The following is a 23,664-nucleotide window of genomic DNA, read 5'->3' on the forward strand; positions in this document are numbered from 1 at the left end:
AGACGTGACCCCTATACGTGCCCTCCACATAATATACTGGTAATTGCTTGTAGTGCACTTCCATAAGACGTGACCACTATACGTGCCCTCCACATAATATACTGGTAATTGCCTGTAGTGCACTTCCATAAGACGTGACCCCTATACGTGCCCTCCACATAATATACTGGTAATTGCTTGTAGTGCACTTCCATAAGACGTGACCCCTATACGTGCCCTCCACATAATATACTGGTAATTGCCTGTAGTGCACTTCCATAAGACGCGACTCCTATACGTGCCCTCCACATAATATACTGGTAATTGCCTGTAGTGCACTTCCATAAGACGCGACTCCTATACGTGCCCTCCACATAATATACTGGTAATTGCCTGTAGTGCACTTCCAGAAGACGTGACCCCTATACGTGCCCTCCACATAATATACTGGTAATTGCCTGTAGTGCACTTCCAGAAGACGCGACTCCTATACGTGCCCTCCACATAATATACTGGTAATTGCCTGTAGTGCACTTCCATAAGACGTGACCCCTATACGTGCCCTCCACATAATATACTGGTAATTACTGGTAGTGCACTTCCATAAGACGTGACTCCTATACGTGCCCTCCACATAATATACTGGTAATTGCTCGTAGTGCACTTCCATAAGACGTGACCCCTATACGTGCCCTCCACATAATATACTGGTAATTGCCTGTAGTGCACTTCCATAAGACGCGACTCCTATACGTGCCCTCCACATAATATACTGGTAATTGCTCGTAGTGCACTTCCATAAGACGTGACCCCTATACGTGCCCTCCACATAATATACTGGTAATTGCTCGTAGTGCACTTCCATAAGACGTGACCCCTATACGTGCCCTCCACATAATATACTGGTAATTGCTTGTAGTGCACTTCCATAAGACGTGACTCCTATACGTGCCCTCCACATAATATACTGGTAATTGCTGGTAGTGCACTTCCATAAGACGTGACCCCTATACGTGCCCTCCACATAATATACTGGTAATTGCCTGTAGTGCACTTTCATAAGACGCGACTCCTATACGTGCCCTCCACATAATATACTGGTAATTGCTGGTAGTGCACTTCCATAAGACGTGACCCCTATACGTGCCCTCCACATAATATACTGGTAATTGCCTGTAGTGCACTTCCATAAGACGCGACTCCTATACGTGCCCTCCACATAATATACTGGTAATTGCTTGTAGTGCACTTCCATAAGACGTGACTCCTATACGTGCCCTCCACATAATATACTGGTAATTGCTGGTAGTGCACTTCCATAAGACGTGACCCCTATACGTGCCCTCCACATAATATACTGGTAATTGCCTGTAGTGCACTTCCATAAGACGCGACTCCTATACGTGCCCTCCACATAATATACTGGTAATTGCTGGTAGTGCACTTCCATAAGACGTGACCCCTATACGTGTCCTCCACATAATATACTGGTAATTGCCTGTAGTGCACTTCCATAAGACGTGACCCCTATACGTGCCCTCCACATAATATACTGGTAATTGCCTGTAGTGCACTTCCATAAGACGTGACCCCTATACGTGCCCTCCACATAATATACTGGTAATTGCCTGTAGTGCACTTCCATAAGACGTGACCCCTATACGTGCCCTCCACATAATATACTGGTAATTGCCTGTAGTGCACTTCCATAAGACGTGACCCCTATACGTGCCCTCCACATAATATACTGGTAATTGCTGGTAGTGCACTTCCATAAGACGTGACCCCTATACGTGTCCTCCACATAATATACTGGTAATTGCCTGTAGTGCACTTCCATAAGACGCGACTCCTATACGTGCCCTCCACATAATATACTGGTAATTGCCTGTAGTGCACTTCCATAAGGCAGAGAGAAGTCTGTACTGTAATCTCCCGATAGTTGCAGGGAATTGCTCACATCCCAGTAAGAAGGCAATCGCTCCCAGTGCAATTCCCCGATCCCTGCTTTCGGCTGTGATGTTCTCGGGGTCTCGGCGTCTGTCATGTACAGTGCGGTGGATTATGGATCTCCCTCATAAATAAGCGATCGCGGGCAGACGACCTGTTCTCCGCCATATTTCTCTCGGCGCGGGAGATGAATCTGCTTATGAAGCCGCGGAGCCGGGTGACGGTGATGAACGGCTGGCTGCCGGGGACGGGCCGCTGGCAGGTAGCGCTCTGTATCCCCCGCTCTTCTGGGACTCCCCCGGAATTTATGGCTCATTTTAATCACAGACGAGAATGAATAGACGGAGTATTTAATGCCGCCACATACGGTTTATTTACTCGCCGCCGCCACAGACATTCACATTTGTCGTGTTTTCTTCTCCGCTGATAAATGAATGGAGCGGACCCCAAACAGAAGATCCCAGGGAGAGGGAGCCTAGGGACCCCACACCCAAGTGCCAGTATAGTGTCCCCCAATGACCCCACTAAGCCCGGGCGAGGGAGCCTAGGGACCCCACACCCAAGTGCCAGTATAGTGTCCCCCAATGACCCCGCTAAGCCCGGGCGAGGGAGCCTAGGGACCCCACATCCAAGAGCCAGTATAGTGTCCCCCAATGACCCTGCTAAGCCCGGGGCGAGGGAGCCTAGGGACCCCACATCCAAGAGCCAGTGTAGTGTCTCCCAATGACCCCGCTAAGCCCGGGCGAGGGAGCCTAGGGACCCCACATCCAAGTGCCAGTGTAGGGTCCCCCAATGACCCCACTAAGCCTGGGGCAAGGGAGCCTAGAGACCCCACATCCAAGTGCCAGTATAGTGTCCCCCAATGACCCCACTAAGCCCGGGGCGAGGGAGCCTAGGGACCCCACATCCAAGTGCCAGTATAGTGTCCCCCAATGACCCCACTAAGCCCGGGGCGAGGGAGCCTAGGGACCCCACAACCAAGTGCCAGTATAGGGTCCCCAAATGACCCCACTAAGCCCGGGGCGAGGGAGCCTAGGGACCCCACAACCAAGTGCCAGTATAGGGTCCCCAAATGACCCCACTAAGCCCTGGGCGAGGGAGCCTAGGGACCCCACATCCAAGTGCCAGTCTAGGGTCCCCCAATGACCCCACTAAGCCCGGGGCGAGGGAGCCTAGGGACTCCACATCCAAGTGCCAGTATAGTGTCCCCCAATGACCCCACTAAGCCCGGGGCGAGGGAGCCTAGGGACCCCACATCCAAGTGCCAGTATAGGGTCCCCAAATGACCCCACTAAGCCCGCGGCGAGGGAGCCTAAGGACCCCACATCCAAGTGCCAGTATAGGGTCCCCCAATGACCCCACTAAGCCCGGGGCGAGGGAGCCTAGGGACTTCACATCCAAGTGCCAGTATGGAGTCACCCCAATGACCCCGCTAAGCCCGGGGCGAGGGAGCCTAGCGACCCCACATCCAAGTGCCAGTATAGGGTCCCCCAATGACCCCACTAAGTCCAGGGCGAGGGAGCCTAGGGACCCCACATCCAAGTGCCAGTATAGTGTCCCCCAATGACCCCACTAAGCGCGGAGCGAGGGAGCCTAGAGACCCCACATCCAAGTGCCGGTATAAGGTCCCCCAATGACTCTGCTAAGCCCGGGGCAAGGGAGCCTAGGGACCCCACATCCAAGTGCCAGTATAGGGTCCCCCAATGACCCCACTAAGCCTGGGGAGAGGGAGCCTAGGGACCCCACATCCAAGTGCCAGTATAGGGTCCCCCAATGACCCCGCTAAGCGCAGTGCGAGGGAGCCTAGAGACCCCACATCCAAGTGCCAGTATAGTGTCCCCCAATGACCCCACTAAGCTCGGAGCGAGGGAGCCTAGAGACCCCACATCCAAGTGCCAGTATAGTGTCCCCCAATGACCCCACTAAGCGCGGAGCGAGGGAGCCTAGAGACCCCACATCCTAGTGCCAGTATAGTGTCCCCCAATGACCCCGCTAAGCCCGGGGCGAGGGAGCCTAGGGACCCCACATCCAAGTGCCAGTAGAGTGTCCCCCAATGACCCCACTAAGCGTGTAGCGAGGGAGCCTAGAGACCCCACATCCAAGTGCCAGTATAGTGTCCCCCAATGACCCCGCTAAGCCTGGGGCGAGGGAGCCTAGGGACCCCACATCCAAGTGCCAGTATAGGGTCCCCCAATGACCCCACTAAGCCCGGGGCGAGGGAGCCTAGGGACCCCACATCCAAGTGCCAGTATAGGGTCCCCCAATGACCCCACTAAGCCCGGGGCGAGGGAGCCTAGGGACCCCACATCCAAGTGCCAGTATAGGGTCCCCCAATGACCCCACTAAGCCCGGGGCGAGGGAGCCTAGGGACCCCACATCCAAGTGCCAGTATAGGGTCCCCCAATGACCCCACTAAGCCCGGGGCGAGGGAGCCTAGGGACCCCACATCCAAGTGCCAGTATAGGGTCCCCCAATGACCCCACTAAGCCCGGGGCGAGGGAGCCTAGGGACCCCACATCCAAGTGCCAGTATAGGGTCCCCCAATGACCCCACTAAGCCCGGGGCGAGGGAGCCTAGGGACCCCACATCCAAGTGCCAGTATAGGGTCCCCCAATGACCCCACTAAGCCCGGGGCGAGGGAGCCTAGGGACCCCACATCCTAGTGCCAGTATAGTGTCCCCCAATGACCCCACTAAGCGCGGAGCGAGGGAGCCTAGAGACCCCACATCCAAGTGTCAGTATAGTGTCCCCCAATGACCCCACTAAGCCCGGGGCGAGGGAGCCTAGAGACACCACATCCAAGTGCCAGTATAGTGTCCCCCAATGACCCCACTAAGCGCGGAGCGAGGGAGCCTAGAGACCCCACATCCAAGTGCCAGTATAGTGTCCACCAATGACCCCACTAAGCCCGGGGCGAGGGAGCCTAGGGACCCCACATCCAAGTGCCAGTATAGTGTCCCCCAATGACCCCACTAAGTGCGGAGCGAGGGAGCCTAGGGACCCCACATCCTAGTGCCAGTATAGGGTCCACCAATGACCCCACTAAGCCCGGGGCGAGGGAGCCTAGGGACCCCACATCCAAGTGCCAGTATAGGGTCCCCCAATGACCCCACTAAGCGCGGAGCGAGGGAGCCTAGGGACCCCACATCCTAGTGCCAGTATAGTGTCCCCCAATGACCCCACTAAGCCCGGGGCGAGGGAGCCTAGGGACCCCACATCCAAGTGCCAGTATAGTGTCCCCCAATGACCCCACTAAGTGCGGAGCGAGGGAGCCTAGGGACCCCACATCCTAGTGCCAGTATAGTGTCCCCCAATCCCCCAATGACCCCGCTAAGCCCGGGGCGAGGGAGCCTAGGGACCCCACATCCTAGTGCCAGTATAGTGTCCCCCAATGACCCCACTAAGTGCGGAGCGAGGGAGCCTAGGGACCCCACATCCAAGTGCCAGTATAGTGTCCACCAATGACCCCACTAAGCCCGGGGCGAGGGAGCCTAGGGACCCCACATCCAAGTGCCAGTATAGTGTCCCCCAATGACCCCACTAAGTGCGGAGCGAGGGAGCCTAGGGACCCCACATCCTAGTGCCAGTATAGTGTCCCCCAATCCCCCAATGACCCCGCTAAGCCCGGGGCGAGGGAGCCTAGGGACCCCACATCCTAGTGCCAGTATAGTGTCCCCCAATGACCCCACTAAGCCCGGGGCGAGGGAGCCTAGAGACACCACATCCAAGTGCCAGTATAGTGTCCCCCAATGACCCCACTAAGCGCGGAGCGAGGGAGCCTAGAGACCCCACATCCAAGTGCCAGTATAGGGTCCCCCAATGACCCCACTAAGCCCGGGGCGAGGGAGCCTAGAGACCCCACATCCAAGTGCCAGTATAGGGTCTCCCAATGACCCCACTAAGCGTACGATGCAACAGTAAAGGAATTAGGAGGGGAAAAAAAGTGAAAAACTTAAAGAAACAATCACAAAAAATGATGTATTCCTCCCATGGAATCTGTGAGAAAATGATATGATTCATTGTGACATTATTCTTGACCCCCTGGAGAAACAAAATGTGAAGATTCGGTCCCAGAAAAAGATCACGATCAAATAGTCACCACCGTGTTGTTACTTTTTGCAACAATGTGAAAAAAGAAAAAGGAGTGAAAAACATAAACAGTCTCCAAAAAAAGACTGATGTTAACAAACATAACTGTCGATCAGATGGTCACCGCAGTATTATTAGGCTACTTTCACACTAGCGTCGTACTCGGCCCGTCGCAGTGCGTACCGACGCTAGCAGTGAATGCGCCGCACAACGGGGGCAGCGGATGCTGTTTTTCCACGCATCCGCTGCCCCATTGTGAGGTGTGGGGAGGTGGGGGCGGAGTTCCGACCGCGCATGCGCGGTCGGAAACGGCGGACCGTCGGCACAAAAAAAGTTACATGTAACGTTTTTTGCTGCTGGCGGTCCGCCAAAACACGACGCAACCGTCGCACGACGGTTGCAACGTGTGTGCATACGTCGCAATGCGTCGCCAATGTAAATCTATGGGGAAAAAAACGCATCCTGCAGACAACTTTGCAGGATGCGTTTTTTCGCCAAAACGACGCATTGCGACGTATGCAAAAAACCGCTAGTGTGAAAGTAGCCTTACTTGTTGCTTGTTTCTTGACCGTTTGAACTCTCGTGGTGCAACAATGTAAAAAAAAAATGTGAAAAACTTAGAATCAGTCCCAGAAAAACACAAGGACTTCTCTGATGGAGAGCAAAAAAATGTGAAAAACTTAAAAGGAACAGACTCGGAAAAATGCTTGAAATGCTCCTATGAAACTGTAAACAAATAGTCATTCACATGTTTTTCACTTTTTTTTTTTTTTAATTGTCTCCTTGGGCTCTTATGGTGTAAAAATTTAGGAATTGATAAATGTGAAAAACTTAAAAGAAAAAAAAATCCCTGAATAATGCTTCATGCTTCTTTGGAAACTGCAAGAAAATGATCACTGCATTATTTGCATTTAAGTGATTTTTGGTGTCTTGGGGTTTCGTGATGCAACAGTGTGAGAATAAAAATAAAAAAAGTGAAAAACCTTAAATAATGTAAAATAATAAAAAAAAATATTCCCAAAAATCTTTGTTGGGACATCCCAAATGAAAACTACACGTAAAATGTCACTGTTTAAAAATAGTGATTTTCTTTTTTTATGATTCTTGACTGATTGGGTTCTTCTCGTGCAAAAATGTGAGAACAAAAAAAAATGTGAAAAACTTAAAGGAACAGTCCCAGAAAAATGCTTGAACTCTTCAGATGGACATTGTGAGCACATGGTCAAGGTCAGAAGCCCCTTGTTAGGGCTCCGAAATGTCCACGTTGGGGGAAAGCTTGGTGATCTTCACTCCTCTAGGGGAGTCTCCTTCGTTATCATCATACCCCACTCTCTTCCTCCACATTGGTGGAGACCCCATTAATAAGCCATAACAGCAGCCACAATAATAGCACCCAGCTCGCCCAGACTCCTGAATGGCAAATTGCATGCACAAGAAGGTTCCTGTGAGGGGATTGGGGCTGTCGTGATGGGGGATCAGGAGATGCAGCCACAACGTGACCTCGAGGCCGGGCCGCAACATCCTGCCGCGGTTTCCATTCACTGGCAGCAGGCGGAGATCTCGTTCCTGATTTACTTTAGACTTTTGAATTTTTTTCTGCAGTTTCAGGTGGCGCAGAGGAAGCGAGAACTGGAGGAGCGGCGGAGGTTTCCCCTGGAGCAGCGTCTGAGGGAGCACATCGTGGGTCAGGAGGGCGCCATCGCCACAGTGGGCGCAGGTAAGTGAGATCACATCCCCCAGCGGCCTCTGTGCCAAGATGACGTCTATTCGAGTTAGTCCTCACACAGCTGAGGGATCGTTACAGTGTAAGTAGAGGACTGGTGCTGCGGAGATATTCACTGCACTGATACATTGGAGCGCCCCCTCAGCTGTGGAAGCACGATATGATCCAGATGGTTTCCAAACTTGGTTCCTAGTCACTGACAGCAAGCAGAGATCTTGAAAAATCTCCTGCTCCTCCGGAGTGGATGTTGTTAGGGGCCACACACTGGATCGTAGAGGGGCCGCTCCTTGTGAAGCCTGCAGCTCGCCAGGCCGGTATTTTAAGTTTTTGCTTCGCTCCTCCAGAGCTGAGATCTTTACTACTTTCATAAACTGTGTTGCCCCCTGGGGGGTGATCCGGCGCGGACCCCTCCCGACTGCTATATATAGGGCAGTTCGTTGCCCGGCGTCTCTCTGGGGCCCCATCCTGCAGGTGCGTTATTGCTCACCGGGGCCACATGAAGGTGTCTGAATCCATACAAGACTCTGCCCGTACATGGTGACGGCAGCCGCTGTGCAGAGAGATTGGGCCGTGCCCCATCCGCGCCGCGCGGCCCCATCCGCGCCCCATCCGTGCCCCATCCGTGCCCCGCGCCCCATCCGTGCCCCGCGCCCCATCCGTGCCCCGCGCCCCATCCGTGCCCCGCGCCCCATCCGTGCCCCGCGCCCCATCCGTGCCCCATCCGCGCCCCATCCGCGCCCCATCCGCGCCCCATCCGCGCCCTCCACCTTGCACATAGGTGAGGCGCAGCGGAGTGCACTGCGGTGCAGCGGGCCCCGGCTCTGCCCTCGGGCTGCGGCAGCTAATTGTCGCGGGGTGATGAATGGCCGGTGTCTGCGGCCGTCACAGGTGGTGTCTGTGCCCATTACAGCCGCTCTCTTTATGCGGGTCCTGATTGAATTATTGGGAAGGCGGCCTCCCCCACCGCGGGGCATCACCGGGCGGAGCTGTCCCCGGCCGTTCTGCTCTGCACACAGCTAAGTGGATGGGAAGGATTCTCATTAGCGGAGGCGTTGTGCAGATTTCTCTGTCGACCAAGGAGGGGAAGGATGGATTAACCCTTTGCTCCAGATCCACCCGATCCGACCCACACGGCGTGACCAGAAATCGGTGATTCGGTTCCGGCCGGGATCCAATACAGCAAATAGTGTAAAATGGCGAGTGCGCTGCACAAATCTGCACCCCCCCCCCCATAGAGACCACCGACGCCCCCGACCCTCCAGGGAATGGTGCATTGGTGTCACAACTTTCCTGGGATCCAGAGTGACCACCTCTATGCATCGTTGTGTAGCAGGCGACCACTCAGGGTCTGGATCCAAACAAGAGGGATCTATCCACAGGCCTTGTCACCCAGCTTTTCCTGGACAGATATGGGATGTTCAATGACATGACAATGACTCCTTGCTTCTCAGGAGTCCAGGCAAGCTGAGTTACTATCCCAGCTTGGGCTTTAGTGGTAGCTATAAGGGGGCAACCAGATATGTCACCAGCCTGATATGTACATAGAGACATAATGAATGCCCACCTGCTGACCGGCTGTGATCAGGGGTCTCCGAGCTGTGTGATGAGTCTGGGAAAGCCGGGTGACTCCGCAGCAGATGCAGTGGCAGTCTTATTATCAGACTTCCAGCTCTCCCAGACTCCTGATCAGTCGTTCATAGCCCCGATGTATGACCACAGAAATGTTCCACTCAGGAGTCTAAGAAAGTTGAGTGACTGTCCGTGCCGAGTCTGGATCTCCTGTGGGGAGTCACCCAGCTTTCCCAGGCTGGTCCTGTTGTCATATCATATGGAGATCAGGAGTATGGAAAAGCTGGGTGATTTCCTCTGCTCACACTGTAGCGGCAGGCATATTGGTTTTCATCCAGCTTTCCCAGAAACCGATGGGAGTCAAGGCGGACTACCACAACCCTCATCCTCCTCCAGGCTGTACGTTTAGGACACTCGGCTTCACCCCTGAAATGAATAGATCTGATAACTCCACATTTATTACCCTCCTGGCTGAGGCTGATAACTGCGGAGCTATTGATTTGTGTAAAACAATACAGAGAATTTATCCGTTCAATAGAGCCGCGGGCGCAGCGCCACCGATACAAATGTAGGAAATAAAAGCCGCGTCTGCGCCCCCCGGGGAGGGAGAGGCTTTGTCTTGTCAGAGCCTTGAAGTAAACACAATCCAGGAACGGGGGGATGGAGGTGAGATTGGGGGGGGACGGAGGTGAGACTGGGGGGGGGACGGAGGTGAGATTGGGGGGGGACGGAGGTGAGATTGGGGGGGACGGAGGTGAGATTGGGGGGGACGGAGGTGAGACTGGGGGGGGCGGAGGTGAGATTGGGGTGGACGGAGGTGAGATTGGGGGGGACGGAGGTGAGACTGGGGGGGGGCGGAGGTGAGATTGGGGTGGACGGAGGTGAGATTGGGGGGGACGGAGGTGAGACTGGGGGGGGGACGGAGGTGAGATTGGGGGGGGACGGAGGTGAGATTGGGGTGGACGGAGGTGAGATTGGGGGGGACGGAGGTGAGACTGGGGGGGGGGCGGAGGTGAGACTGGGGGGGGACGGAGGTGAGGCTGGGGGGGGCGGAGGTGAGGCTGGGGGTGGACGGAGGTGAGACTGGGGGGTGGACGGAGGTGAGACTGGGGGGGGGGACGGAGGTGAGACTGGGGGGGGGACGGAGGTGAGACTGGGGGGGACGGAGGTGAGACTGGGGGGCGGAGGTGAGACTGGGGGTGGACGGAGGTGAGACTGGGGGGGGACGGAGGTGAGACTGGGGGTGGACGGAGGTGAGACTGGGGGTGGACGGAGGTGAGACTGGGGTGGACGGAGGTGAGACTGGGGGGGACGGAGGTGAGACTGGGGTGGGACAGAGGTGAGACTGGGGGGGGGGGGCGGAGGTGAGACTGGGGGGGGGGGGCGGAGGTGAGACTGGGGGGGGGGGGCGGAGGTGAGACTGGGGGGGGGGGGGGCGGAGGTGAGACTGGGGGGGATGGAGGTGAGACTGGGGGGGGACAGAGGTGAGACTGGGGGGGGACAGAGGTGAGACTGGGGGGGGCGGAGGTGAGACTGGGGGGGACGGAGGTGAGACTGGGGGGGGACAGAGGTGAGACTGGGGGGGGCGGAGGGGAGACTGGGGGGGGGACGGAGGTGAGACTGGGGAGATTCAGTCATCAGGAGGGATGTGAGTCCACACATTTATCTGCCTGTATATGTATGGTGGTCTCTCCAGAGGACCACATACAGTGGGTACGGAAAGTATTCAGACCCCTTTTACATTTTTCACTTTGTTTCATTGCAGCCATTTGGTAAATTCTATAAAGTTAATTTTTCCTCATTAATGTCCACTCTGCACCACATCTTCACTGGAAAAAAACCCAGAAATGTAGAAATTTTTGCAAATTTATTGAAAAAGAAAAGCTGAACTATCCCATGGTCATAAGTCTTCAGCCCCTTTGCTCAGACTCTCATATGTAAGTCCCATGCCGTCCATTTCCTTGTGATCCTCCTTGAGATGGTTCTCCTCCTCCATTGGAGGCCAGCTGTGTGTAATTACACTGATAGGACGTGATTTGGGAAGGCGCACACATAATCCTTGGTGCGTGTCCACGGTCCAGATTGTTGACGCTTTGGACTGAGCTAAAACCCCGCGCCGCCCCCTTCTGTACACGCAGTGATTCCGGTGTGTTCATTGCACACATCCTGATCGCCGCTCCCTATACATAGGACCCTGTTATTTACAGACATGCTGCATCCTAAAAGATGCGTCACATGTCCGGAAACGCAGGGCCACCGGGTGTGTGGTAACACACACATAGTGGAGACAGGATTTCATAAAATCCCCTCCACTATGCTGTAACATCTGGATGCTGCGGCTGTACACAGCGTTCAATCCGCTGCTGATCCAGATGTAATCCGGCCCGTTGACACATACCCTTAAATGGAAGAAGTTTGGGACCACCGGGACCACCAGAAGTCTTCCTAGACCTGGCCGTCCAGTCAAACAGACCAATCGTGGGGGAAGAGCCTTGGTGAGAGAGGTAAAGAAGAACCCCAAGATCACTGTGGCTGAGCTCCAGAGATGCAGTAAGGAGATGGGAGAAAGTTCCACAAAGTCAACTATCACTGCAGCCTCCACCAGTCGGGCCTTTATGGCAGAGAGGATCGATGGAAGCCTCTCCTCAGTGCAAGCCATATGAACGCAGCATAGAGTTTACTATAAAACACATGAAGGACTCCCAGACTATGAGAAATAAGATTCTGTGGTCTGATGAGATGAAGATAGACCTTTCTGGTGATAATTCTAAGCAGTATGTGTGGAGAAAACCAGGCACTGCTCATCACCTGCCCAATACAATCCCCACAGTGAAACATGGTGGTGGCAGCATCATACTATGGGGGTGTTTTTCAGCTGCAGGGACAGGACGACTGGTTGTCATTGATGGAAACATGAATGTGACCAAGTACAGAGAGATCCTGGATGAAAACCTCTTCCAGAGTGCTCTGGACCTCAGACTTGGCCGAAGGTTCACCTTCCAACAAGACAATGACCCTAAGCACACAGCTAAAATAACAAAACAACTCTGTGACCATTCCTGACCGGCCCAGCCAGAGCCCTGACCTAAACCCAATGGAGCATCTCTGGAGAGACCTGAAAATGGCGTCCACCAACGTTCACCATCCAACCTGACGGAACTGGAGAGGATCTGCAAGGAAGAATGGCCGAGGATCCCCAAATCCAGGGGTGAAACACTTGTTCCATCATTCCCAAGAAGACTCATGGCTGTACAAGCTCAAAAGGTGCTTCTACTCAATACTGAGCAAAGGGGCTGAAGACTTATGACCATGTGAGATTTCAGGTTTTCTTTTTTAATAAATTTGAAGAAATTTCTACATTTCTTTTTTGTCAGTCAAAATGTGGTGCAGAGTGTACATTAATGAGAAAAAATGAACTTTATAGAATTTACCAAATGGCTACAATGAAACAAAGAGTGAAAAATGTAAAGGGGTCTGAATACTTTCCGTACCCAGTGTATATATCTGGTAATCTTTTCAGAGGACTCCTGTATGGGTACCGTCACACAGTGGCAATTTTGAACGCTACGACGGTACGATTCGTGACGTTCTAGCGATATCGTTACGATATCGCAGTGTCTGACACGCAGCAGCGATCAGGGATCCTGCTGAGAATCGTACGTCGTAGCAGATCGTTTGAAACTTTCTTCCGTCGCTGGATCTCCCGCTGTCATCGCTGGATCGGTGTGTGTGACAGCGATCCAGCGATGCGTTCGCTGGTAACCAGGGTAAACATCGGGTTACTAAGCGCAGGGCCGCGCTTAGTAACCCGATGTTTACCGTGGTTACCAGCGTAAAAGTAAAAAAAAAACAAACCGTACATACTCACCATCTGATGTCCGTCAGGTCCCTTGCCGTCTGCTTCCCGCTCTGACTGTGAGCGCCGGCCGGAAAGTGAGAGCAGATCACAGCGGTGACGTCACCGCTGCACTCTGCTCTCACTGTACGGCTGCACTCAGTCAGAGCAGGAAGCAGACTGCAAGCGACCTGACGGACATCAGATGGTGAGTATGTACGGTTTGTTTTTTTTTACTTTTACGCTGGTAACCAGGGTAAACATCGGGTTACTAAGCGCGGCCCTGCGCTTAGTAACCCGATGTTTACCCTGGTTACTAGCGAACCTCGGCATCGCTCCAGCGCCGTGATTGCAAAGTGTGACCGCAGTCTACGACGCTGGAGTGATACTCATACGACGCTGCGACGTCACGGATCGTGCCGTCGTAGCGACGAAAATTGCACGGTGTGACGGTACCCTAAGTGTTGGGGTCAATCTCTCTGAAGGACCCCTATAGTTGCTTGCTGGTCTCCGGAGGACCCCTGTATTTGCGAGAGGTCTCTCTGGAGGACCCCTGTGTATGAGAAAAGACTTCTCTCCAGAAGACCCCTGTATGTGTGAGGAGCGGTCTCCCTGGAGGACCTCTGCAAGTGGACGGCATAGGGGCAGTATCTCTGGAGGACCCCTTTCTATGTGCCCTCAGTGCCCATATTTGTAGGCTTCTGTGTGAAGGACGCTGCGCCCTTCCTCCCGCCGGTTCCCCGCGCCCCTTCTCCTCCGCGTCTCCTCCGCGTTCCTCCCGCTCCCTCGTCTCCCTGACAACCCTGAGTGCACATCCAGGAAAGCGTGTGTGAGCCGGGCCGTGGCCGCGCTCCATATCCATACTAACCCGATTACCGTCCTGGGGGGCTCTGCCCGCTAATCACATTACCCCACTAATGGGCCCGAGGACGGAGAGGGAGCAGAGCGGCGAAACGCGGGATACTTACTGATAATTACACTCCCGGCTCTGGCACTGATTGATATGTGTGTTCTCCATGTCTGCAGCCATCCGCAGGAAGGAGAACGGCTGGTCCGACGATGAGCACCCCCTGGTCTTCTTATTTCTGGGATCCTCGGGAATAGGTGACTTCATTTTCTTTCTCCTTTAGAAATTTGTGTTTTTAATTTGTTGTATTTTATAGATTTATGAATTCACCTAAAAAAATAACAAAAAAGCAAGTGAAAAAAAAATCAGTAAATAAATAGTAAGAGCTGCCTGATACGTCCTAAAATTGCTGAAAATATAACCTAAAAAAAATAAATATATATATATATATATATATATATATATATATATATATATATATATATATATATATATATATATATATATATATATATATATATATATATATATATATATATGTGTATGTATGTATGTGTGTATATATATATATATATATATATATACCGCATGTGTATAAATAGCAGCGGAAATGAAAACGTTTACATATTGAAAAGAACAAAAATGTATGAATACAAAGAAAAATGGAAATATAATAAATAAAATAAGGAAATATAACTATCTAATCAATAAATAACTGTAAAAACAAAATATATATAAAAAATCGATTAAATAATACATAAATTCTATGAAGACCATTAATGAATGCAAAAAGTATAAGCAGAACAAATCTATATTTTATGTTTATATATTTCATGTAAAATGACATGAAAATAGTAACAATGTAATTCTGTATAGAAAAGAATGAGAATAATATAAATAACATTGTAAAATAGTAGTTGCCACAAATGATGAGCGAGTGTATAAATAATAACTGGGGAAGGAGACATTAATGGCGGCTGCTTATATGTGAGTGATCCAGTCCCGTGGATGGTGGACGCGTCCTCGGTGTCGGTGTGCGCCGCGGTCCCCGCTGAATCGCGTAATTTAATTTACCTGTATTACGGCCTCACACGGCTCAGGATTTAGCAGCAGCCGACTAACCTGTCAGGATGGAGGACAAGGTACAGACCGGGGGGCTGCCGCGGACCCCCTGCCATTCTACGTATAGGTGTTATATGAGTGCGTATAATTAGATACCTGTATCCAGATCGGATGATTATAACCTTATAATTACCGGCACACGTGTCCACAGCATCGATACACTGTTATTAGGGGGTCCCGCAGCTCAATATGTGATATTACAGTCCTCCGATCGCATCCATCACTGTCACCGCCGCTCTATGAGAACATTAGGAGAAGGTGGTCCCCAGCGGAGGCCAGATTTATCACCATCGGTCGGGGGGTCTCTGTGCCAGGACCAGATAAGACGAGGGGTCACATGATGGAGCAGTGCCCCCCGGCGCCCTGCAGATCATATAGTGGTGGGATATCCAGCGCCCCCCGGCGCCCTGCAGATTATATAGTGGTGGGATATCCAGCGCCCCCGGCGCCCTGCAGATCATATAGTGGTGGGATATCCAGCGCCCCCCGGCGCCCTGCAGATCATATAGTGGTGGGATATCCAGCGCCCCCCGGCGCCCTGCAGATTATATAGTGGTGAGATATCCAGCGCCCCCCCGGCGCCCTGCAGATTATATAGTGGTGGGATATCCAGCACCCCCCGGCGCCCTGCAGATTATGTAGTGGTGAGATATCCAGCGCCCCCCGGCGCCCTGCAGATTATATAGTGGTGGGATATCCAGCTCCCCCCGGCGCCCTGCAGATTATGTAGTGGTGAGATATCCAGCGCCCCCCGGCGCCCTGCAGATTATGTAGTGGTGAGATATCCAGCGCCCCCCGGCGCCCTGCAGATTATATAGTGGTGGGATATCCAGCGCCCCCCGGTGCCCTGCAGATCATATAGTGGTGGGATATCCTGCGCCCCCCCGGCGCCCTGCAGATTATATAGTGGTGGGATATCCAGCGCCCCCCGGTGCTCTGCAGATTATATAGTGGTGGGATATCCAGCGCCCCCCGGTGCCCTGCAGATCATATAGTGGTGGGATATCCTGCGCCCCCCCGGCGCCCTGCAGATCATATAGTGGTGGGATATCCTGCGCCCCCCGGCGCCCTGCAGATCATATAGTGGTGGGATATCCTGCGTTCCCCGGCGCCCTGCAGATCATATAGTGGTGGGATATCCTGCGCTCCCCGGCGCCCTGCAGATCATATAGTGGTGGGATATCCTGCGCTCCCCGGCGCCCTGCAGATCATATAGTGGTGGGATATCCAGCGCCCGTGCGGACATCGCCCTGTAACGCCCTTTTTTTTTTTCCCGATAGGTAAAACGGAGCTGGCCAAACAGACGGCGCGCTACCTGCACAAGGACATCAAGAAGGTGACGGCTGCCGCCCGCATTTTTTCCCAATTTTCAGATGCTGCCCTCGTGACTCCCTGTGAGCGGCCGCGGGGTCGCAGCTCTCTGACTGACGAACCTTTCTGTCCTCGCAGGGCTTCATCAGGATGGATATGTCCGAATTCCAGGAGAAGCACGAGGTACGGCCTGCTGGGAGTTGTAGTCCAGTGTAGCCTGCTGGGTCGTTGGGCTGCGGGGTACCTCCATAGCGTAGGTGCAGGGGGCGACAGACGGTAATGACGCCCTCCCCGGCTCCGCAGGTGGCCAAGTTCATTGGGTCTCCGCCGGGATACGTTGGACACGAGGAGGGCGGCCAGCTGACCAAGAAGCTGAAGGCGTGCCCCAACGCGGTGGTCCTGTTTGACGAGGTGGATAAGGCCCACCCTGACGTGCTCACCATCATGCTGCAGTTGTTTGATGAGGTAAGCGGATGTGGGGTGTAGTAGTCCTGTCTCCCTCAGAGTATGTGGAAACTTAGAGGGGTCCTCCGCCTACATTTATCTGCCCGCCTCTGGGATTGGAGACCTTGGTAATGGTTATACTGGGCATCCGGCCCGGCAGTCCCATGTCAGTGCTGATCCCCGCCAGCATTATTAATCAGATTTTCCCTCTGTAGCTGAGACCATGTGATAGTCACCAGCCAATCAGCAGCTTATATGTGTGTGGACCGCAGAGGGGCCACACTACTCCACCGGCCCCATCACACAGCGACAGGAGATGGCTGCACATCCGCATCTGCCATACTGTAAGGACTCCGGCACGGTAGAGCAACATCACCCGGGGGTCCGAGTCTCCCCCAAGGGCACATGTTAGGGGGAGGAAGGAACCATCCATAATGTCCAAACCTATGCTCATAAAGTAGATCGTAAACAGACAGAGGGGTCTGGAGGGAGGAGGATGAGGACGGAGGGGCCTGGAGGGAGAAGGTCGAGGACCGAGGGGTCTGGAGGGAGGAGGACAAGGACCGAGGGGTCTGGGGGGAGGAGGAGGAGGACAGATGGGTCTGGGGGGAGGAGGAGGAGGACAGATGGGTCTGGAGGGATGAGGAGGACAGATGGGTCTTTAGGGATGAGGAGGACAGATGGGTCTGGAGGGATGAGTAGGACAGAGGGGTCTGGAGGGAGGAGGACGAGGACAGAGGGGTCTGGAGGGACAAGGAGGAGAACAGAGGGGTCTGGAGGAACGAGGACAGAGGGGTTTGGAGGGACGAGGAGGACAGAGGGGTGTGGAGGGAGGAGGACAGAGGGGTCTGAAGGGACAAGGATGAGGACAGATGGGTCTGGAGGGAGGAGGACGAGGACAGAGGGGTCTAGAGGGACGAGGAGGACAGAGGGGTTTAGAGGGAAAAGGACATAGGGGTCTGGAGGGCGGAGGATATAAGAGGTTTAGAGAGAGAAAGCGAGAAGGGTCTGACAGAGTGGTCCGGAGGACGGCATATTGAACTAGAGGCTTTGGCCATGATGAATATTCATTCAGGACAGGTGTTCGGCCTCTGGAGGGGTTGTTGGTGTTTATCACTGACAACAAGCAGAGATCCTGACGATGGTGGTTGCTCTGTGAGATGCAGAATGATGGCTGCGCCCCGTGCTGCGTCTCCCCCTCTCTCCTCCGCGCTGTCACGTCCATGTGCTGGCGGCTGTCACACACGAGGTCCCCGGATGTCATTACTGGAGACTGCGAGCAGCATATGAGTTTTCAGGATGTCTCCTCCGAGGACGCGCTCCCCCTCCTGCTAATAAAACTTTATTCTTGTCCTCTCCCCTCGTCTTCCCATCTCCAGGATTAATATAGTAATCGTCCTGCATAGATCATCGCCGCAGCCGCCAAATGGAAAATCAATTCCACGCACCGCACACAGCAATAAACAGCATGTTAATGTTCAGCACTCGGGACGCTGCACCGGCGCTGTCAGCGAGCCCACCGCGGCCCCTATAATAACCGGGACCCCACACCCCGTATACAGAATAATGGCACCCAGAACCCTGCACCGGCGCTGTCAGCGAGCACCGCGGCCCCTATAATAACCGGGGCCCCCACACCCCATATACAGAATAATAGCACCCAGAACCATGCACCGGCGCTGTCAGCGAGCACCGCGGCCCCTATAATAACTGGGGCCCCCACACCCCGTACACAGAATAATGGCACCCAGAACCCTGCACCGGCGCTGTCAGCGAGCACCGCGGCCCCTATAATAACTGGGGCCCCCACACCCCGTATACAGAATAATGGCACCCAGAACCCTGCACCGGCGCTGTCAGCGAGCACCGCGGCCCCTATAATAACCGGGACCTGCCCCCCATATACAGAATAATAGCACCCAGAACCCTGCACCGGCGCTGTCAGCGAGCACCGCGGCCCCTATAATAACCGGGACCTGCCCCCCATATACAGAATAATAGCACCCAGAACCCTGCACCGGCGCTGTCAGCGAGCACCGCGGCCCCTATAATAACCACGACCCCCCACACCCCGTATACAGAATAATGGCACCCAGGACCCTGCACCGGCGCTGTTAGCGAGCACTGCGGCCCCTATAATAACCGGGACCTGCCCCCCATATACAGAATAATAGCACCCAGAACCCTGCACCGGCGCTGTCAGCGAGCCCACCGCGGCCCCTATAATAACCGGGACCCCACACCCCATATACAGAATAATAGCACCCAGAACCCTGCACCGGCGCTGTCAGCGAGCACCGCGGCCCTATAATAACCGGGACCTGCCCCCCATATACAGAATAATAGCACCCAGAACCCTGCACCGGCGCTGTCAGCGAGCCCACCGCGGCCCCTATAATAACCGGGACCTGCCCCCCATATACAGAATAATAGCACCCAGAACCCTGCAGCGGCGCTGTCAGCGAGCCCACCGCGGCCCCTATAATAACCAGGACCTGCCCCCCATATGCAGTATAATGGCACCCAGAACGACAGAGCCCACCGCGTACCCTATAATAACCGGGACCTGCCCCCCCCCATATACAGTATAATGGCACCCAGAACGACAGAGCCCACCGCGGCCCCTATAATAACCAGGACCTGCCCCCATATACAGAATAATAGCACCCAGAACGACAGAGCCCACCGCGGCCCCTATAATAACCAGGACCTGCCCCCATATACAGAATAATAGCACCCAGAACGACAGAGCCCACCGCTGCCCCTATAATAACCAGGACCTGCCCCCCATATACAGTATAATAGCACCCAGAACGACAGAGCCCACCGCTGCCCCTATAATAACCAGGACCTGCCCCCATATACAGAATAATAGCACCCAGAACGACAGAGCCCACCGCGGCCCCTATAATAACCAGGACCTGCCCCCCATATACAGAATAATAGCACCCAGAACGACAGAGCCCACCGCTGCCCCTATAATAACCAGGACCTGCCCCCATATACAGAATAATAGCACTCAGAACAACAGAGCCCACCGCAGCCCCTATAATAACCAGGACCTGCCCCCCATATACAGAATATTAGCACCCAGAATGACAGAGCCCACCGCTGCCCCTATAATAACCGGCCCCTGCCCCCATATACAGAATAATAGCACCCAGAACGACAGAGCCCACCGCGGCCCCTATAATAACCAGGACCTGCCCCCCATATACAGAATATTAGCACCCAGAATGACAGAGCCCACCGCTGCCCCTATAATAACCGGCCCCTGCCCCCATATACAGAATAATAGCACCCAGAACGACAGAGCCCACCGCGGCCCCTATAATAACCAGGACCTGCCCCCATATACAGAATAATAGCACTCAGAACAACAGAGCCCACCGCAGCCCCTATAATAACCGGGACCTGCCCCCCATATACAGAATAATAGCACTCAGAACAACAGAGCCCACCGCGGCCCCTATAATAACCAGGACCTGCCCCCATATACAGAATAATAGCACTCAGAACAACAGAGCCCACCGCAGCCCCTATAATAACCAGGACCTGCCCCCCATATATAGTATAATAGCACCCAGAACGACAGAGCCCAACGCGGCCCCTATAATAACCGGGACCTGCCCCCCATATACACTATAATGGTTCCCAGAACGACAGAGCCCAACGTGGCCCCTATAATAACCGGGACCTGCCCCCCATATACACTATAATGGTTCCCAGAACGACAGAGCCCACAGCGGCCCCTATAATAACTGGGACCCCCACACCCCATATACAGTATAATGGCACCCAGAATGACAGAGCCCACCGCGGCCCCTATAATAACCAGGAGCTGCCCCCCATATACAGAATATTAGCACCCAGAATGACAGAGCCCACCGCGGCCCCTATAATAACTGGCCCCTGCCCCCATATACAGAATAATAGCACTCAGAACGACAGAGCCCACCGCGGCCCCTATAATAACCAGGACCTGCCCCCCATATATAGTATAATGGTACCCAGAACAACAGAGCCCACCGCAGCCCCTATAATAACTGGGACCCCCACACCCCATATACAGTATAATGGCACCCAGAACGACAGAGCCCACCGCGGCCCCTATAATAACCAGGACCTGCCCCCCATATACAGAATAATAGCACCCAGAATGACAGAGCCCACCGCTGCCCCTATAATAACTGGGACCCCCACACCCCATATACAGTATAATGGCACCCAGAACGACAGAGCCCACCGCGGCCCCTATAATAACCGGGAACTGCCCCCCATATACAGAATAATAGCACCCAGAACTTTGGACTGTCAGCGAGCCTGCCGCGGCCCCTATAATAACCGAGACCCCTATTACTGCTCCGTGATAATAACCGGGGCCCGCACCCTGTATACAGTATAATGGCTCCGATTCCCCGGTGAAGCTGGTATTTGGGGCACTGCTGTATTTGGGGCACTGCTATATCTCCCCTCTCCCCATAGGTGACCCTTTTATCCTTCTAGGGTCGTCTGACAGACGGGAAGGGGAAGACCATAGAATGTAAGGACGCCATCTTCATCATGACCTGCAATGCGGGGAGCGACGAGATCGCCCATCACGCCCTGCAACTGCGACAGGAGGCGCAAGAGATGAACAGGAAGAGACTGGCCGGCAACCTGGGTGAGCGACGAGGGTGCACGCTGCCTAAAGGGGGGATGGACGGAGCAGCCCCAAAAGTGCAATCATGTCTGATAGTCCATAACGTCTGCTGATCTGGAGTAGCCTCCCCTAATCCACAGATGTGTGGTACATGCTGACACCGCGCTGTCTTCTCCCTGCAGACGACATCCAGACCGAAAAAATCACCATCTCCAAACACTTCAAGGACAACGTCATCCGGCCCATCCTGAAGGTGAGCGCCATCATCATCAGCAGCAGCGACCAGAGCACACGGAATATAGCTCCAGCATGGTGTACCTCCTGCATTATCCTCCAGAGCTGCACTCACTATTCTGCTGATGCAGTCACTGTGTACATACATTACTGATCCTGAGTTACATCCTGTATTATACTCCAGAGCTGCACTCACTATTCTGCTGGTGCAGTCACTGTGTACATACATTACTGATCCTGAGTTACATCCTGTATTATACTCCAGAGCTGCACTCACTATTCTGCTGGTGCAGTCACTGTGTACATACATTACATTACTGATCCTGAGTTACATCCTGTATTATACCCCAGAGCTGCACTCACTATTCTGCTGGTGCAGTCACTGTGTACATACATTACATTACTGATCCTGAGTTACATCCAGGATTATACTCCAGAGCTGCACTCACTATTCTGCTGGTGCAGTCACTGTGTACATACATTACATTACTGATCCTGAGTTACATCCAGGATTATACTCCAGAGCTGCACTCACTATTCTGCTGGTGCAGTCACTGTGTACATACATTACATTACTGATCCTGAGTTACATCCAGGATTATACTCCAGAGCTGCACTGCATTATTCTGCTGGTGCAGTCACTGTGTACATACATTACATTACTGATCCTGAGTTACATCCAGGATTATACTCCAGAGCTGCACTCACTATTCTGCTGGTGCAGTCACTGTGTACATACATTACATTACTGATCCTGAGTTACATCCAGGATTATACTCCAGAGCTGCACTCACTATTCTGCTGGTGCAGTCACTGTGTACATACATTACTGATCCTGAGTTACATCCAGGATTATACTCCAGAGCTGCACTCACTATTCTGCTGGTGCAGTCACTGTGTACATACATTACATTACTGATCCTGAGTTACATCCTGTATCATACCCCAGAGCTGCACTCACTATTCTGCTGGTGCAGTCACTGTGTACATACATTACATTACTGATCCTGAGTTACATCCTGTATTATACTCCAGAGCTGCACTCACTATTCTGCTGGTGCAGTCACTGTGTACATACATTACTGATCCTGAGTTACATCCAGGATTATACTCCAGAGCTGCACTGCATTATTCGATTAGTAATGTAATGTATGTACACAGTGACTGCACCAGCAGAATAGTGAGTGCAGCTCTGGAGTATAATACAGCATGTCCACTCGTGGTACCGCACGTAGAGCTTGGTGACATCACCGCTGTCCTGATATAATGTATATCTGCTCGCGGTCCCGTGTGACATGGCTCCGCAGATGATATGAGGTGATGGAGGATCTCGGCGCCTCCTGCTGCTCCCGGTCTCTGGTTTGGACTCTCCCCAGCTCTGCAGCCGCTTCTGACCAAAATCTGATTGCCGGCGGCAAGAACTGCTCCTGGAATTAATTCTGGGTCGGTCTCTGGTCCTAATGGCGGCACAATTAATGGGCGTCTCATAAACCCCGAACTGATCAGAGGCTTCATTACAGATGATTTCTGCTCCTGATGCCAGGTCCGCGGGCAGCGCTCACATTAACCCTGTGCAGTCAGAGATAAAGCAGGAGGTCGGGCATTATGGGGACGCTCCGGGATGATCCGCTGGGCGGCAGCCCCCACTATCGTTACCATGCGCTCCTGTAATCCTCTGTGCTGCTGGGAGGTCCCTGCTCCCTCCACTATGTACTCTGTGACTCCTGCTGAAATCCTCTGTGCTGCTGGGAGGTCCCTGCTCCCTCCACTATGTACTCTGTGACTCCTCTGCTGAAATCCTCTGTGCTGCTGGGAGGTCCCTGCTCCCTCCACTATGTACTCTGTGACTCCTCTGCTGAAATCCTCTGTGCTGCTGGGAGGTCCCTGCTCCCTCCACTATGTACTCTGTGACTCCTCTG

At 53.5% G+C, this 23,664-nt stretch overlaps 1 protein-coding gene across 2 annotated transcripts in view; it reads left to right on the top strand.

Moving 5' to 3' along the window:
- Window positions 1-23,664, top strand: part of CLPB (ClpB family mitochondrial disaggregase) — a 93,841-nt gene that overhangs the window by 64,110 nt on the left and 6,067 nt on the right. For both annotated transcript variants that reach the window (XM_077298860.1, XM_077298859.1), the window contains exons 7-13: window positions 7,621-7,735; window positions 14,172-14,249; window positions 16,395-16,450; window positions 16,564-16,608; window positions 16,729-16,890; window positions 21,376-21,532; window positions 21,694-21,764. In XM_077298860.1, the coding sequence (XP_077154975.1) occupies window positions 7,621-7,735; window positions 14,172-14,249; window positions 16,395-16,450; window positions 16,564-16,608; window positions 16,729-16,890; window positions 21,376-21,532; window positions 21,694-21,764 (684 nt within the window). The remainder of the gene's footprint in view (window positions 1-7,620; window positions 7,736-14,171; window positions 14,250-16,394; window positions 16,451-16,563; window positions 16,609-16,728; window positions 16,891-21,375; window positions 21,533-21,693; window positions 21,765-23,664) is intronic.

This window comes from Ranitomeya variabilis, chromosome 3 (genome assembly GCF_051348905.1).
Source record: "Ranitomeya variabilis isolate aRanVar5 chromosome 3, aRanVar5.hap1, whole genome shotgun sequence".
Taxonomy (NCBI): Eukaryota; Metazoa; Chordata; class Amphibia; order Anura; family Dendrobatidae; genus Ranitomeya; species Ranitomeya variabilis.